Below are 14,321 nucleotides of genomic sequence, written 5' to 3' on the forward strand. Positions count from 1 at the left end.
ACACGAACAGAACTCGCCATTCCACTGCGAAATTGCGCATGTAAGCCCTTCGAAGGGCAGTTTATAGTCGGGATTAACAACACCTCAGGCACTGCCACGACGGCCGATGTATCCCAGTAGAAGAAGAGAAAGAAAGAAATGAGACAGCGCGAAGAGAAATTGACACGAGAGAGAACTGATAGTCACATCTAACAGAAGAGAGAACGGCGCTAGGCAATTAGAGACAGAGCAGTCTTTAGCCCGTGCAAAAGCAGATCACCCTTCCACTAGTTCACTTTAGCCATTCCCTGAAGGCATCGAGACCAGTTCACCACCATCCAGACCTGACGTAGTTAGCATTATATATTCTGCATCAGAAATTAGACAACACAAGTTACTCTGAGAGAAGTAATTGCAGAAACAAAGAGATTTGTTAAAGAGATTCTGATCCATTTTGCTGAAGACTTTCTTCTGCAGTTTGTGTCTTGTCCCCCTTGTGTTAAGTTTGCGTCTTAAGGCAGCGCTCCCTCAGCAAGGCGGAACAAAAGATGTCATGTTTCTCTCCCCTGTCTCCTTATTAGTCTGCTCGAGAGCGAGGGTTAGAATGTTCCCTGGAGCTGTAAGGAGGAAAATACAGTAAGGGGAAATAATAGAACACAAACCGAGTCGCAGATTTTTTTTCACCACCCTCTCTCTGACTAAAGACATTTCTCCTCATCTCCTTCCGAAAGGAACGTCCTTGAATTCCGAGGCTGTGACACGCAGCTTTTTCACACAGGGAGTTGTGAGTCTGTGGAATTCTCTGCCTTCGGAGGGTGGTGGAGGCCGGTTCTCTGGATACTTACAAGAGCTAGATAGGGCTCTTAAAGATAGCAGAGTTAGGGGATATGGGGAGAAGGCAGGAACGGGGTACTGATTGGGGATGATCAGCCATGATCACATTGGTGGTTCGAAGGGCTAAATGGCCTCCTCCAGCATCTATTGTCTATAATAACTATACATTAACACTAGCCTACACACAATAGGGTCAATTTACAACTATACCAATTAACCAACAAACCTGGATGTCTTTCAAGGATGGGTGGAAACCGGAGCACCCGGAGAAAACCCACATGGTTCTGTTCCATATGTTCTATTATTGGTTTTTTATATTTTTTGTTCTAATGGAGTCTTTGTCCCAAGTCTCCATGCCAACCAAGAGGCCTCATCTACTCAAGACCCACCTGCCTGCTTTGGCACGCATCCCTGTGAACCTTTCATATATCCATGTACCTGTCCAAATGTAAATGTTGCCACGGTACCCGTCTCAACTACATCCTCTGTTAAAGATTGGCACAACTTTCTGGAGTAACTCAGCAGGTCAGGCTGCAACCCTGGAGAAGATGGATCTGTGATGTTTCACGTCGGGACCCTTCATCTCCTCCGGCAGCTCGTTCCATACACCCAGCTGTGTGAAAACGTTGTCCCAGGGGTTCCTATCAAATCTTTCCCCTCTCACCTAAAGTTGGAACATTAGTCTGTCTTCTGTATTCTGCTAACTCTTTCATAAAACCGTGTTCACTTTGCTTAATCAAGTGGTGATTCTTCTACCACTGCCAAAAGCTTCCACTACATGCGTAATGATTGATCAATTCATTGAAGATTTTATTCCGGTATTTTATTTAATTCACATATTTCATCGATAATGTTTTATTATTAATGTTCAATGTTTTAAGTGTCATTCCTAACTGTCACTGTACGTCATGTTGTCACTTGCGGGCGGAGCACCAAGGCAAATTCCTTGTATGTGAATACTTGGCCAATAAACCTATTCATTCATTCAAGATACAACACGGAACTAGGCCCTTCCTGCCACCAAGTCCACACCGACCATCGATCACCCGTTCACACTAGTTTGACTTTGAGTTTAGTTTGCGTTCAGTTTATTGTCACGTGTACCGAGGTACAGTGAAAAGCTTTTGTTGCGTGCTAACCAGTCAGCGGAAAGACAAGACGTGATTACCATCGATCCACAGAGTACAGACACATGATACAGGGAATAACATGAATAGTAATAATGATAATAATAATAATAATCTTATTTATATAGCACATTTTTAGTCAACTTGCATTGACCCCAAAGTGCTTCACATAATTACATTACATTTACACACAGGCAAAGGTGGGTGAAGTGTCTTGCCCCAAGGACACAACGACAGTATGCACTCCAAGCGGGATTCGAACCGGCTACCTTCCGGTCGCCAGCCGGACACTTAGCCCATTGCGCCATCTGTCGTCCCGAATAGTGCAAGATAAAGCCAGTAAAGTCCGATCAAAGATAGCCTGAGGGTCTCCGAACAGGTAGATAGTAGTTCAACACTGCTCTCTGGTTGTGGTAGGATGTTTCAGTTGCCTGTTCTATGTTATCCCACATTCATATCCTATCCCGACACACTAGGGGCAATTTACAGAGGGCCAATTAACTTCCAAACGCACACAGTCTTGTATGATTCAATGATACATTATTGCCACGTGTACCGAGGTACAGTGAAATGCTTCGTTTTCGGGTAAAATCACACAGCAACCACACCTGGGCTGCACACAAGTGTCGCCACGTTTTGGCGCTGACAAAGATACAAAGGTTCACCGAACTTTGTAGCGTGGGAGGAAACCAGAGCACCTGGAGGAAACCCACAAAGTCACAGGGAGAACGTGCACACAAACAGCACCCGAGGTCAGGACTGAACCTGGGTCTCCCATGTTGTGAGGCAGTGGCTCTACCAGCTGTGACACCGTGCCGCCTGGCACAATATTGATTCATGTGAATGCTGGGGTAACTCAGCGGGTCAGGCAGCATCTCTGGAGAACATGGACAGGTGACATTTCACAGAGTGCTGGAGTAACTCAGCGGGTCAGGCAGTATCTGTGGAGAACATGGATAGGTGACGTTTCACAGAGTGCTGGAGTAACTCAGCGGGTCAGGTAGCATCTGTGGAGAACATGGATAGTGACGTTTCACAGAGTGCTGGAGCAACTCAGCGGGTCAGGCAGTATCTCTGGAGAAAATGATTAGGTGATATTATGGGTCGGGATCCTTCTTCAGACCCATTACATCAGCGAAAAGCGATGAGGAAAGAAGAAAAAGATAAGGGGGGAGGGGTACATGGACAGTGAACGTGGTTAGGACAGGTTTGGAGGGATATGGACCAAATGCAGGCAGGTGGGACTAGTGTAGCTGGGACTTGTTGGCTGGTGTGGGCAAGTTGGGCCGCGCTGTAAGACTCTGTGACTGTTAAGGGCTTGGGCACGCTAGAGGCAGGAAACATGTTCCTGATGTTGGGGGAGTCCAGAACCAGGGGCCACAGTTTAAGAATAAGGAGTAAGCCATTTAGAACGGAGACAAGGAAACACTTTTTCTCACAGAGAGTGGTGAGTCTGTGGAATTCTCTGCCTCAGAGGGCGGTGGAGGCAGGTTCTCTGGATGCTTTCAAGACAGAGCTAGATAGGGCTACTAAAAATAGCGGAGTCAGGGGATATGGGGAGAAGGCAGGAACGGGGTACTGATTGGGGATGATCAGCCATGATCACATTGAATGGCGGTGCTGGCTCGAAGGACCAAATGGCCTACACCTGCACCTATTGTCTATTGACTCTATATTGCAAAATTCTTTGAAAGTCTGACATTTTAGAAAACCTCACAATTTTCTTTTGTCTCTCCTTCCATTCATAATTTTTTTTTTGCCAGTTTCATCCATTCATAAATGAAACTAATCTGACATCCTTCTGTGAAGATGAAGTGAGGGGGGTGGGGGTGGCGGGGGAAGAATGGAAGTAAACAAAAATGTTACCTAGATGGTGTGAAATACAGGTCTACCATGAGTGGGACTTTAATCCCGTCGATCTGAATGAGTGGGTGATCCCACACGGGCGTGCACTTGGCTGCAATACAGACAAAACACAGCAGTACTATTAGACAGATGTGCAGGACAATACTTTGCTGTTAAACAAAACTGCTGGAGGAACTCAACATCTGGAGCGCCGCATGATGGCAGCCTTTGTCGACAGTCTGTCTGTTTTTCCATCTTTTTTTCATTTTTAGTTTGTTTAAAAGTACATTTTGGAGGATTTTTTTAGTATTTCTATGTGGGGGACGGGGGGGTAGGGTAAGGGGGAAACCGTTTCCCATTCACTTCCAGGCGAGGATGTGACTATTCTCAGAGTCGCATCCCCACCCCCCCTGCTCGCGGCCTACCAACTGGATTGGCGCAGCCTTTCCTGCCGGGGGACCCGGACCAAAGCTTCAGCAGCGGCGGCGCAGCGTTGGATACACTGCGGAGCGGGCGATGCCTTACCTGGGATCGCCTTTTGAAGCTCCGGAGTTTTGGGCCTGCTGCTTCATCATCGCGGAGCTGTGGTTTGCAGAGCTCCCAGCAGAGGGCGGCCCTGACTTTAACATCGCGGAGTCCTGGGGCCTTTTGCCGAGGGCCGCCAGCGTGAATCTCCGCCCCGCTCGACCTGTGGACTTAGGGAGCCGCGGTCTCCGGTAGGAAGTGGCCAATTCGGATGTCCAAGCCGCTGGGAATGTGTTCCCCTTCCGACGACGGAGTTCCATCATCCCGGCAAGAACATCGGGCCGCCCGTAGCGGTGACAGCGAGGGGTTCGGGGAGCCCCCCCGACCACGGGTGAACAACAGAGGACAACAGAGGAGGATGACTGAACTTTGGAGCCTTCCCTCACAGAGGGAAACTTTGATCCTGCTATGTGGGGATGTCTGTGTTAAAGGCTATTGTGTTCTGTGCTCTTTAATATTCCCGACCTGAAACGTCACCTATTCCTTCGCTCCATAGACGCTGCCTCACCCGCTGAGTTTCTCCAGCATTTTTGTCTCCCTTCGATTTTTCCAGCATCTGCAGTTCTTTCTTAAATACTTAGGTTTTCTTTCATAGCACAGTGCAGAAATATTATTACGTTTGAAGATTTAGAAACATAGAACATAAGTGCAGGAGTAGGTCATTCGGCCCTTCGAGCCAGCACCGCCATTCAATATGATCATGGCTGATCATCCAGAATCAGAGCAGTCTGTTGAAGGGTCACTACCCGAAAAGTCGCCCATTCCTTCTCTCCAGAGATGCTGCCTCGCCCGCTGAGTTACTCCAAGGCTCTTTTCCATGCTGTATCTCGTAAGTTCACACAAGTTCATAAGTGATAGGAACAGAATTAGGCCATTCGGTCCATCAAGTCTACTCCACCATTCAATCATGGCTCCGCTATCTTTAAGAGCCCTATCTAGCTCTCTCTTGAAAGCATCCAGAGAACCTGCCTCCACCGCCCTCTGAGGCAGAGAATTCCACAGAGGGGGCTGGTAATGAGGCTCTGACCTCCCCACCATCCATCGAAGAGATCTATCGCAGTCGCTGCCTTGAGGCAGCCAACATCATCAGAGACCCACACCATCCTGGTCATGCTCTCATTTCACCACTGCCATCGGGAAGAAGGTACGAGAGCCTTAAAACTGTAACGTCCAGGTTCAGGAACAGCTTCTTCTCTACAGCCATCAGGCTATTAAACACGACAGCATATAAGCTCTGAACTGCAACAAACTATTATTATTGCACTATATTTGTTATTTATTGAGTATGTGTATTTATTGTGCATGTGTATACACACACTGAACTTTTTATTCTTCTCCCGTTATGTACTATGTTCACATATTCTGCTGCAGCAAGCAAGAATTTAATTGTCCTATCTGGGACACCTTACAATAAAAGTCATACTCTTGAGATGATTGGCCACGATCACATTGAAGAGAGCAGTCCTGAAGGGCTGAATGGCCCACACCTACTATTTGCTTCTTCTTGACACTTGATTTTCCACCTTGCTCTGTTAAAAAGGCTTTTACTTTAAAGTAACCAAGATCATGTCCCAGAAGCAGAAATAGGCCGCTCAGCCCATCAAGTCTAGTCCACCATCCAATCACGGCTGATCTATCTTTCCCTCTCAACCCCATTCTCCTGCCTTCTCCAGCCAACCCCTGACACCCGGACTAATCAAGAATCTGTCTATCTCTGCCTTAAAAATATCCATTGATTAATTTCCACAGCTGTCAGTGGCAATGAATTCCACAGACTCGCCACCCACTGACTAAAGAAATTCCTCCTCATCGGTCTAACACGATGGCGCAGCAGTAGAGTTGCTGCCTTACAGCGAATGCAGCGCTGGAGACCCGGGTCCCATCCTGACTAAGGGTGCTGTCTGGACGGTGTTTGCACGTTCTCCCCGTGACCTGCGTGGGTTTTCTCCAGCTGGTCCGATTTCCTCCCACACTCCAAAGACATACAGGTTTGTAGGTCAATTGACTTGGTATAAATGTAAATTATCCCTAGTGTGTGTAGGATAGTGTTGATCCACGATAGCGGGGATCGCTGGTCGGCGCGGACCCGGTGGGCCGAAGGGCCTGTTTCCTCACTGTATCTCTAAACTAAACTAATTGAGGTTCACCTGCAAACTCACCTATTGCATCCGCTGCTCTAGGTGTCAACTGCACTACGTCGGTGAAACCAAGCGTAGGCTTGGCGATCGCTTCGCCCAACAACCTGATCTCTCGGTGGCTCAGCACTTCAACTCCCCCTCCCATTCCAAATCTTCTTACCTGGGTCTCTTCCATGGCCAGAGTGAGTCCCACCGTAAATTGGAGGAGCAGCACCTCATATTTCGCTTGGGTAGTTGACACCCCAGCGGTATGAATATTGACTTCTCCAATTTCAGGCAGTCCTTGCTTTCTCCTTCTTTCCCCTCCCCGTCCCACAGCCCACTGTCTCCGCCTCTTCCTTTCTTCTTCATGCCCCACCCCGCCACCCACCACCACATCAGTCTGAAGAAGGGTCTCGACCTGAAACGTCACCTATTTCTTCACACCATAGATGCTGCCTCACCAGCTGAGTTTCTCCAGCATTTTTGTCTAGCTTAAACTAAAGGAACGTCCTTTAATACTGAGGCTGCACCCTCTGGTCCTAGACTCACCCACGAGTGGACACATCCTCTCCACATCCACTCTATCCAGGCCTTTTACTATTCGTTAAGTTTCAATGAGGTCTCCCCTCATCCTTCTAGACTCCAGCGAGTACAGGCCCACTGCTGTCAAGCGCTGGGTCGACCAGTGCCTTATAGGATCTCAGCATTACAATCCTGGTTTTATTCCAGTCCTCGTGAAATAAGTATCTCACTCTATGACTGTACACACATCATCTTACATGCTTCACAAGATGGACATGACATGTGTCATGAGGATATAACAATGTTGTGGTTACTATGACTTGCTTAAGTAGTTTGGGCTTGCTCACGCTGTTAGAAACATAAGAACATAGAAAATAGGTGCAGGAGTTGGCCATTCGGCCCTTCGAGCCAGCACCGCCATTCAATGTGATCATGGCTGATCATCCACAATCAGTATCCCATTCCTGCCTTCACCCCATATCCCTTGATTCCATTAGCCCGAAGAGCTCGATCTAATTCTCTCTTGAAGAGAGAGTACTCACCAGTACATTGGTTGCATCTGCGATATTGTCTCCGGAAGAGGCTTGTTGTGGGTTTCAGGCAGTAGTAAGCTTACCAATCCGGCCATCACCATTAAACTCCCCATCACAATGAAGGCCAAAATGCCAATCTGTGCAACTGCAAAACAGCAAGAGACAGTGTCTTCACCAGTACGGACAGTGGATCAATGACATTCTTACTTCAGATCACTGAGTTTAGACCAGATTTAATTAAAACAATCTAACAGTTTTTGGTCTACAAACTTGAGGAAGGACATTCTTGCTATTGAGGGAGTGCAGTATAGGTTTACAAGGTTAATTCCCGGGATGGCGGGACTGTCATATGTCAATAGATTGGAGCGGCTGGGCTTGTATACACTGGAGTTTAGAAGGATTAGAGGGGATCTTATTGAAACATATAAGATTATTAAAGGTTTGGACACGCTAGAGGCAGGAAACATGTTCCCAATGTTAGGGGAGTCCAGAACCAGGGGCCACTGTTTAAGAATAAGGGATAAGCCATTTAGAACGGAGATGAGGAAAAACATTTTCACACAGAGAGTTGTGAGTGTGTGGAATTCTCTGCCTCGTAGGGCAGTGGAGGCTGGTTCTCTGGATGCTTTCAAGAGAGAGATCAAGCTCTTAAAGATAGCGGGGTCAGGGGATATGGGGAGAAAGCAGGAACTGGGTATTGATTGTGGATGGGCAGCCATGATCACATTGCATGGCGGTGCTGGCTCGAAGGGCCAAATGGCCTACTCCTGCACCTATTGTCTATTGTTTATAGCCAGTCCGTATTCCACAGCGAGTCTCGAAGAAGAAGTGTCTCAACCCGAAACGTCACGCATTCCTTCTCTCCAGAGATGCTGCCTGTCCCGCTGAGTAACTCCAGCTTTTTGTGCCTATCACCCTGAAAATTCTATCCTTTCAGGTACGAATGTAGTCTGAAGAAGGGTCTCGAGCCAAAAACGCCATATATTCCTTTTCTCCAGAAACGATTGTGCGACAACTAATATTTTAAGTTTCTCTCTTTAGTTTACAAAAAGAGACACAGAGTGCAGGTGTAACTCAGCGGGTCAGGCAGCATCTCTGGAGAACATGGATAGGTGACGTTTCGGGTCAGGGCCCTTCTTCAGACTCACGCAGTTACTGGGAGAAGGTGCAAACACCGGCAGCACCCAAGGTCAGGATTGAACCTGGGCCCCTGTAGCTGTGAGGCAGTGGCTCCATCAGCTGTGACACTGTGGTACAAAAAGTGGACGGGTGTAAAGTTGCTGCCTCATAGTGCCAGAGACCCGAGTTCGATCCTGACTGTGGGTGCTGTCTGTACGGAGTTTGTACGTTCTCCCCGTGAGGTTCTCCCCTTTTCCCCCAGGTGAGCTGGTTTCCTCCCACACACCAAAGACGCAAAGGTTTGTCAGTTCATGGTCTTCTGCAAATTGTACCTAGTGTGTAGGATAGAACTAATGGACGGGGTGACCGCTGGTCGGCGCGGACTCGGTGGGCCGAAGGGCCAGTTTCCACGCTGTATCTCTATACTAAACTCAACTAAAAATGATGAAAGACCTCACAGTCCAATTCCCAAGTTGACCTGACACCTAAAACAGCGAACACAGACACAAATAGCTGGAATAAAATCGCTCAGTGGGTCAGGCAGCATCTCTGGACAATTCCTCAGACTTAGGGGAAAGGGGAATGAGAGATGTAGATGGTACTTAGAACAAATGAATGGATATTCAAGGAGGAGAGGGATATGGAAGATCTGCAAAAAGCAACCATGTTCGTGGAAATGTGGAGCCCACAATGTTGGCTGTGGGAGAGGTGGTAACAAGTTATACAGACTACAGAACTCAACAGGACAGTAGTTAAACTAGCACAATGACGAGGGTGGGGGAGGGATGGAGAGAGAGGGAAAGCAAGTGTTACTTGAAGTTAGAGAAGTCAATGTTCATACATCTGGGGTGTAAGCTGCCCAGGTGAAAAACGAGGTGCTGTTCCTCCAATTTGCGCTGGGCCTCACTCTGACTATGGAGGAGGCCCAGGACTGAAAGGTCAGTTTGGGAATGGGAAGGGGAATTAAAGTGTTTGCCAACCGGGAGGTCAGGTAGGTTTAGGCGGAATGAGCGGAGGTGTTCAGCGAAACGATTGCCGAGCCTGCGCTTGGTCTCGCCGATGTAGGGAAGTTGACATCTGGAACAGCAGATACAATAGATAAGGTTGGAGGAGGTGCAAGTGAACCTCTGCCTCACCTGGAAAGGACTGTCAGGGTCCCTGGACAGGGTCGAGGGAGGAGGTATAGGGACAGGTGCAGCATCTTAAAATAACCATGTTTCTTAACTACATATTAAGTGCATGAAAGCAAGAGAGGAATAGATCAGGTGCATGCACGGAATCTCTTGCCCCGAGTAGTGGGATTCAAGGACCAGAGGACATAGGTTCAAGGTGAAGGGGAATCTGAGGGGTAACCTTTTCACACACAAAGGGTGGTGGGTGTATGGAATGAGCTGCCAGAGGAGGTAGTTGAGGCTGGGATTATCTCAACGTTTAAGAAGCAGTTAGACAGATCTTGCTCTTGTCGAGTCCACATCACAAGATTAGAAGTTGTTCAGCCAAAGCTGAACGCACTTACAGAGAAACATCGAAAATAGATGCAGGAGTAGGCCATTCGGCCCTTCGTGCCTGCACTGCCATTCAATATGATCATGGCTGATCATCCAACTCAGTATCCTGTACCTGCCTTCTCTCCATACCCCCCCCCCCCGATACCTTTAGCCACAAGGGCCACATCTAACTCCCTCTTAAATATAGCCAATGAACTGGCCTCAACTACATTCTGTGGCAGAGAATTCCACAGATTCACCACTCTCTGTGTGAAAAATGTTTTTCTCATCTCGGTCCTAAAAGATTTCCCCCTTATCCTTGAACTGTGACCCCTTGTTCTGGACTTCCCCAACATCGGGAACAATCTTCCTGCATCTTCTCGGCATCTGCATACAATGGTGTCTGTCTTGTCGCTTCTTGTGGGTGGTGGTGGTAGCAAGATTGGTGGAGACAGGGGGCCGCGACGGCCACGCTCTTTCCTCAATCCCAGTTGGGCAGGTACATGGATCGGACAGGTGTGGAGGGACATGGGTCAAACGCAGGCAGGTGGGACTAGTGCAGCCGGGATATTGTTGGCCGGTGTGGGCAAGTTGGGGCCGAAGGGCCTGTTTCCACGCAGGAAATTGCAAGATGTGCATAAAGTCTGAATCTCCGACGTACCCATGTAAGCAAAGTAAGGCGAGATGACGGTGCCGATTCTGGAGGTCATGGAGCAGACACCGACTCCCATGTTCCTCACCACAGTGGGGTACAACTCCAGCGAGTAGATGTAGATTATGGTGAAGGCCGCCGTCGCACCAGATTTTCCCGCCATCACCAACGTGGTAATCACAAATTGAAGAGCTGAGGAACAAAAACACTCACCATTCAACATGCACCAAAAACGTACCCGATTACTACAATTGTTGTTCTGTCCTGGGCCTCCTCCACTCGTCAGAGTGAGGCCTCAGGCAAACTGGAGGAACAGCACCTCATTAGATTAGTTTAGACAAAAATGCTGAAGAAACTCAGCGGATGAGGCAGCATCTATGGAGCAAAGGAATCGGCGACGTCTCAGGTCAAGACCCTTCTTCTCTTCCTCAGCGGGTGAGGCAGCATCTATGGAGCAAAGGAATAGGCGACGTTTCGGGTCGTGAGCCTTCTTCTCGAAGAGAAGAAGGGTCTCGACCCGAAACGTCGCCAATTCCTTCTCTCCACAGATGCTGCTTCACCCGCTGAGTTTCTCCAGCATTTTTGTCTATGGACAGATATACATGGATAAGTTTAGAGGGATCTGGGCCAAAGGTGGGCAGGTGGGACAAGTGTATATATTGGGACATGTTGAAACAACGAGCCCAGCTAATCACTGTTTATTAAATTCTCCAATTTTAGATAACTTGAAGGGTCTCGACCTGAAATGTCACCTATTCCCTCGCTCCATAGATGCTGCCTGCCTCATCCACTGAGTTTCTCCAGCATGTCTGTCTTCCTTCGATTTTTCCAGCATCTGCAGTTCTTTCTTAAACATTAGTTTAGTTTTATTTAGTTCAGTTTCTTGTCACACGTGCTGAGGTACAGCGAAAAGCTTTTGTAGCGCGCCACACAAAAATGCTGGAGAAACTCATTGGGTGCAGCAGCATCTATGGAGCGAAGGAAATAGGCAACGTTTCGGGCCGAAACCCTTCTTCAGACTTGTAGCGTGCTATCCAGTCAGCGGAAAGACAATACATAATTACAATCAAGCCGTCCACAGTGTACAGATACACGATAAGGGAATAATGTTTAATGCGGGGTAAAGTCCAGCAAAGTCCGATCAAGAATAGTCCGAGGGTCACCAATGAGGTAGTAGATCACAGTTTACTACCCAGGGGTATAAAAACCAAACTCCTTGATCGGACTTTACTGGTTTTATCTTGCACAAAACATTATTTCCTTTATACTGTATCTGTACACTGTGGACGTTTCAATTGTAATCATGGATTGTCTTTCCGCTGACTGGTTAGCATGCAACAAAAAGCTTTTCACTGTACCTCGGTACACGTGACAATAAACTGAACCACACACAAACTGGAGGAACAGCACCTCATTTTCTGCTCAGCCAGTTTACAAACCACTGTTCTGGACACAAAATGTTACCTCATTAACCTCCCTGTTAAGACTGTAGGAATGAAATTTTGTTCAAACCAAGCTGTTTGAATGACAATAAAAGGCATTCTATTCTATTCTATATTCTATTCTATTCCCTCTTCTCCCCTCTCCCATCGGGCAAAGTGTGAAAACGCACACCTCAGATTCAGATTCAGATTCAATTTTAATTTCATTGTCAGTGTTATCAGAGACAACGAAATGCATTTGCATCTCCTTTGAAGAGCGACTAGCAAACGAAATAAATAAGAGCGTGTCCGGGGGGGGGGGGGGGGTGGTGGTGATTGGCAGTCACCGAGGTACGTTGTTGAGTAGAGTGACGGCCGCCGGAAAGAAGCTGTTCCTCGACCTCCAGATTCAGGAACAGTTTCTTCCCAGCTGTTATCAGGCAACTGGACCAGCCTACCACCAACTAGAGAGCGGTCCTGAGCTGCTATCTGTTTCAGTTCAGTTTCAGTTTACTTCATTGTCACGTGTACCGAGGTACAGTGAAGAGCTTTTTGTTGCGCGCTAACCAGTCAGCGGAAAGACAGTACACGATTACAATCGAGCCATTGACATGATAAAGGAATAACATTTAGAGGAATACTCATTGGAGATCCTCGGACTATCTTTTGTTTAAGAAGGATCTGCAGATGCTGGAAAATTGAAGGTAGACAAAAATGCTGGAGAAACTCAGCGGGTGAGGCAGCATCTATGGAGCGAAGGAAATAGGCGATGCCTATTTCCTTCGCTCCATGGATGCTGCCTCACCCGCTGAGTTTCCCCAGCATTTTTGTCAACCTTGGACTATCTTTGATCAGTCTTTGCTGGGTTTTATCTTGCACTAAACGTTATTCAAGTTATTTCCCTCTATCATGTATCTGTACACTGTGGACGGCTCGATTGTAATCACGTGTTGTCTTTCTGCTGACTGTTTAGCGCGCAACAAAAGCTTTCACTGTACCTCGGTACACGTGACAGTAAACTAAACTTACAAGCACAGACCTTCCCCCTTGTCCCGTTCCCTTCTACACCGCTCCTCTCCATGTCCAGACTGCAAGGATGGTTAGCAAGGGCATCAAAAGTTGCGGGGAGATGGCAGGGGAATGGGGTGGAGAGGGAAAGATACATCAGCCGTGATTAAATAGCGGAATAGACTCAATGTGCCGGAAGAACTGTGTTAAGCCGAAGTTAGATACAAAATGCTACAGTAAAAGTCAGTGGGACATCAGTGCCGGCTTCGATTTGTTCTGTACCTTTTCATACCTCTAGTCCCCCTCTCTCCTTGATTCTCAGACTGAAATGTCACCTATCCATGTTCTCCAGAGATGCTGCCTGACCCGCTGAGTTACTCCAGCACTCTGTGAAACGTCACCTATCCATGTTCTCCAGAGATGCTGCCTGACCCGCTGAGTTACTCCAGCACTCTGTGAAACGTCACCTATCCATGTTCTCCACAGATGCTGCCTGACCCGCTGAATTACTCCAGCACTCTGTGAAACGTCACCTATCCATGTTCTCCACAGATGCTGCCTGACCCGCTGAGTTACTCCAGCACTCTGTGAAACGTCACCTATCCATGTTCTCCAGAGATGCTGCCTGACCCGCTGAGTTACTCCAGCACTCTGTGAAACGTCACCTATCCATGTTCTCCACAGATGCTGCCTGACCCGCTGAGTTACTCCAGCATTTTTTGTCTGCAGTATCTGTGGAGCGGACGATGGGCTGAATGGTCTAATTCTGCTTCGATGTCTTATGGTTTTATGATCCAGTTTAGTTTGATTTACTTCAGTGTAGTTTAGAAATGCAGCGCGGAAACAGGCCCTTCGGCCCACCAAGTCCGCACCGACCAGCGATCACCCCACACATTAACACCATCCTACACACAAGGGGGACAATTTACAATTACACCAAGCCGATTAACCTACAAACCTGAACGACTATGAAGGTAGACAAAAATGCTGGAGAAACTCAGTTGGTGCGGCAGGAAATAGGCAACGTTTCATGATCACATTGAATGGCGGTGCTGGCTCGAAGGGCCGAATGGCCTACTGCTGCACCTATTGTTTATTATCTATATTGTTTCGGGCCGTAACCCTTCCTCAGTCTGAAGAAGGGTTTCA

General features: G+C 47.7%; 1 protein-coding gene across 2 annotated transcripts in view; it reads right to left on the reverse strand.

Annotated features, from left to right (window-relative positions):
- Positions 1-312: 312 nt before the first annotated feature.
- Positions 313-14,321, reverse strand: part of LOC129695253 (organic cation/carnitine transporter 2-like) — a 39,210-nt gene continuing 25,201 nt past the window's right edge. Inside the window, exons 8-11 of one of the 2 annotated variants that reach the window (XM_055632044.1) lie at positions 10,753-10,935; positions 7,495-7,630; positions 3,807-3,897; positions 313-596 (exon numbers count right to left, since the gene is read on the reverse strand). In XM_055632044.1, coding sequence (XP_055488019.1) covers positions 3,846-3,897; positions 7,495-7,630; positions 10,753-10,935 — 371 coding nt within the window. In that variant the 3' untranslated portion in view covers positions 313-596; positions 3,807-3,845. The remainder of the gene's footprint in view (positions 597-3,806; positions 3,898-7,494; positions 7,631-10,752; positions 10,936-14,321) is intronic. The other variant, XM_055632045.1, reaches the window with a different exon arrangement.

This window comes from Leucoraja erinacea, chromosome 3 (assembly GCF_028641065.1).
Source record: "Leucoraja erinacea ecotype New England chromosome 3, Leri_hhj_1, whole genome shotgun sequence".
Lineage (NCBI taxonomy): Eukaryota > Metazoa > Chordata > Chondrichthyes > Rajiformes > Rajidae > Leucoraja > Leucoraja erinaceus.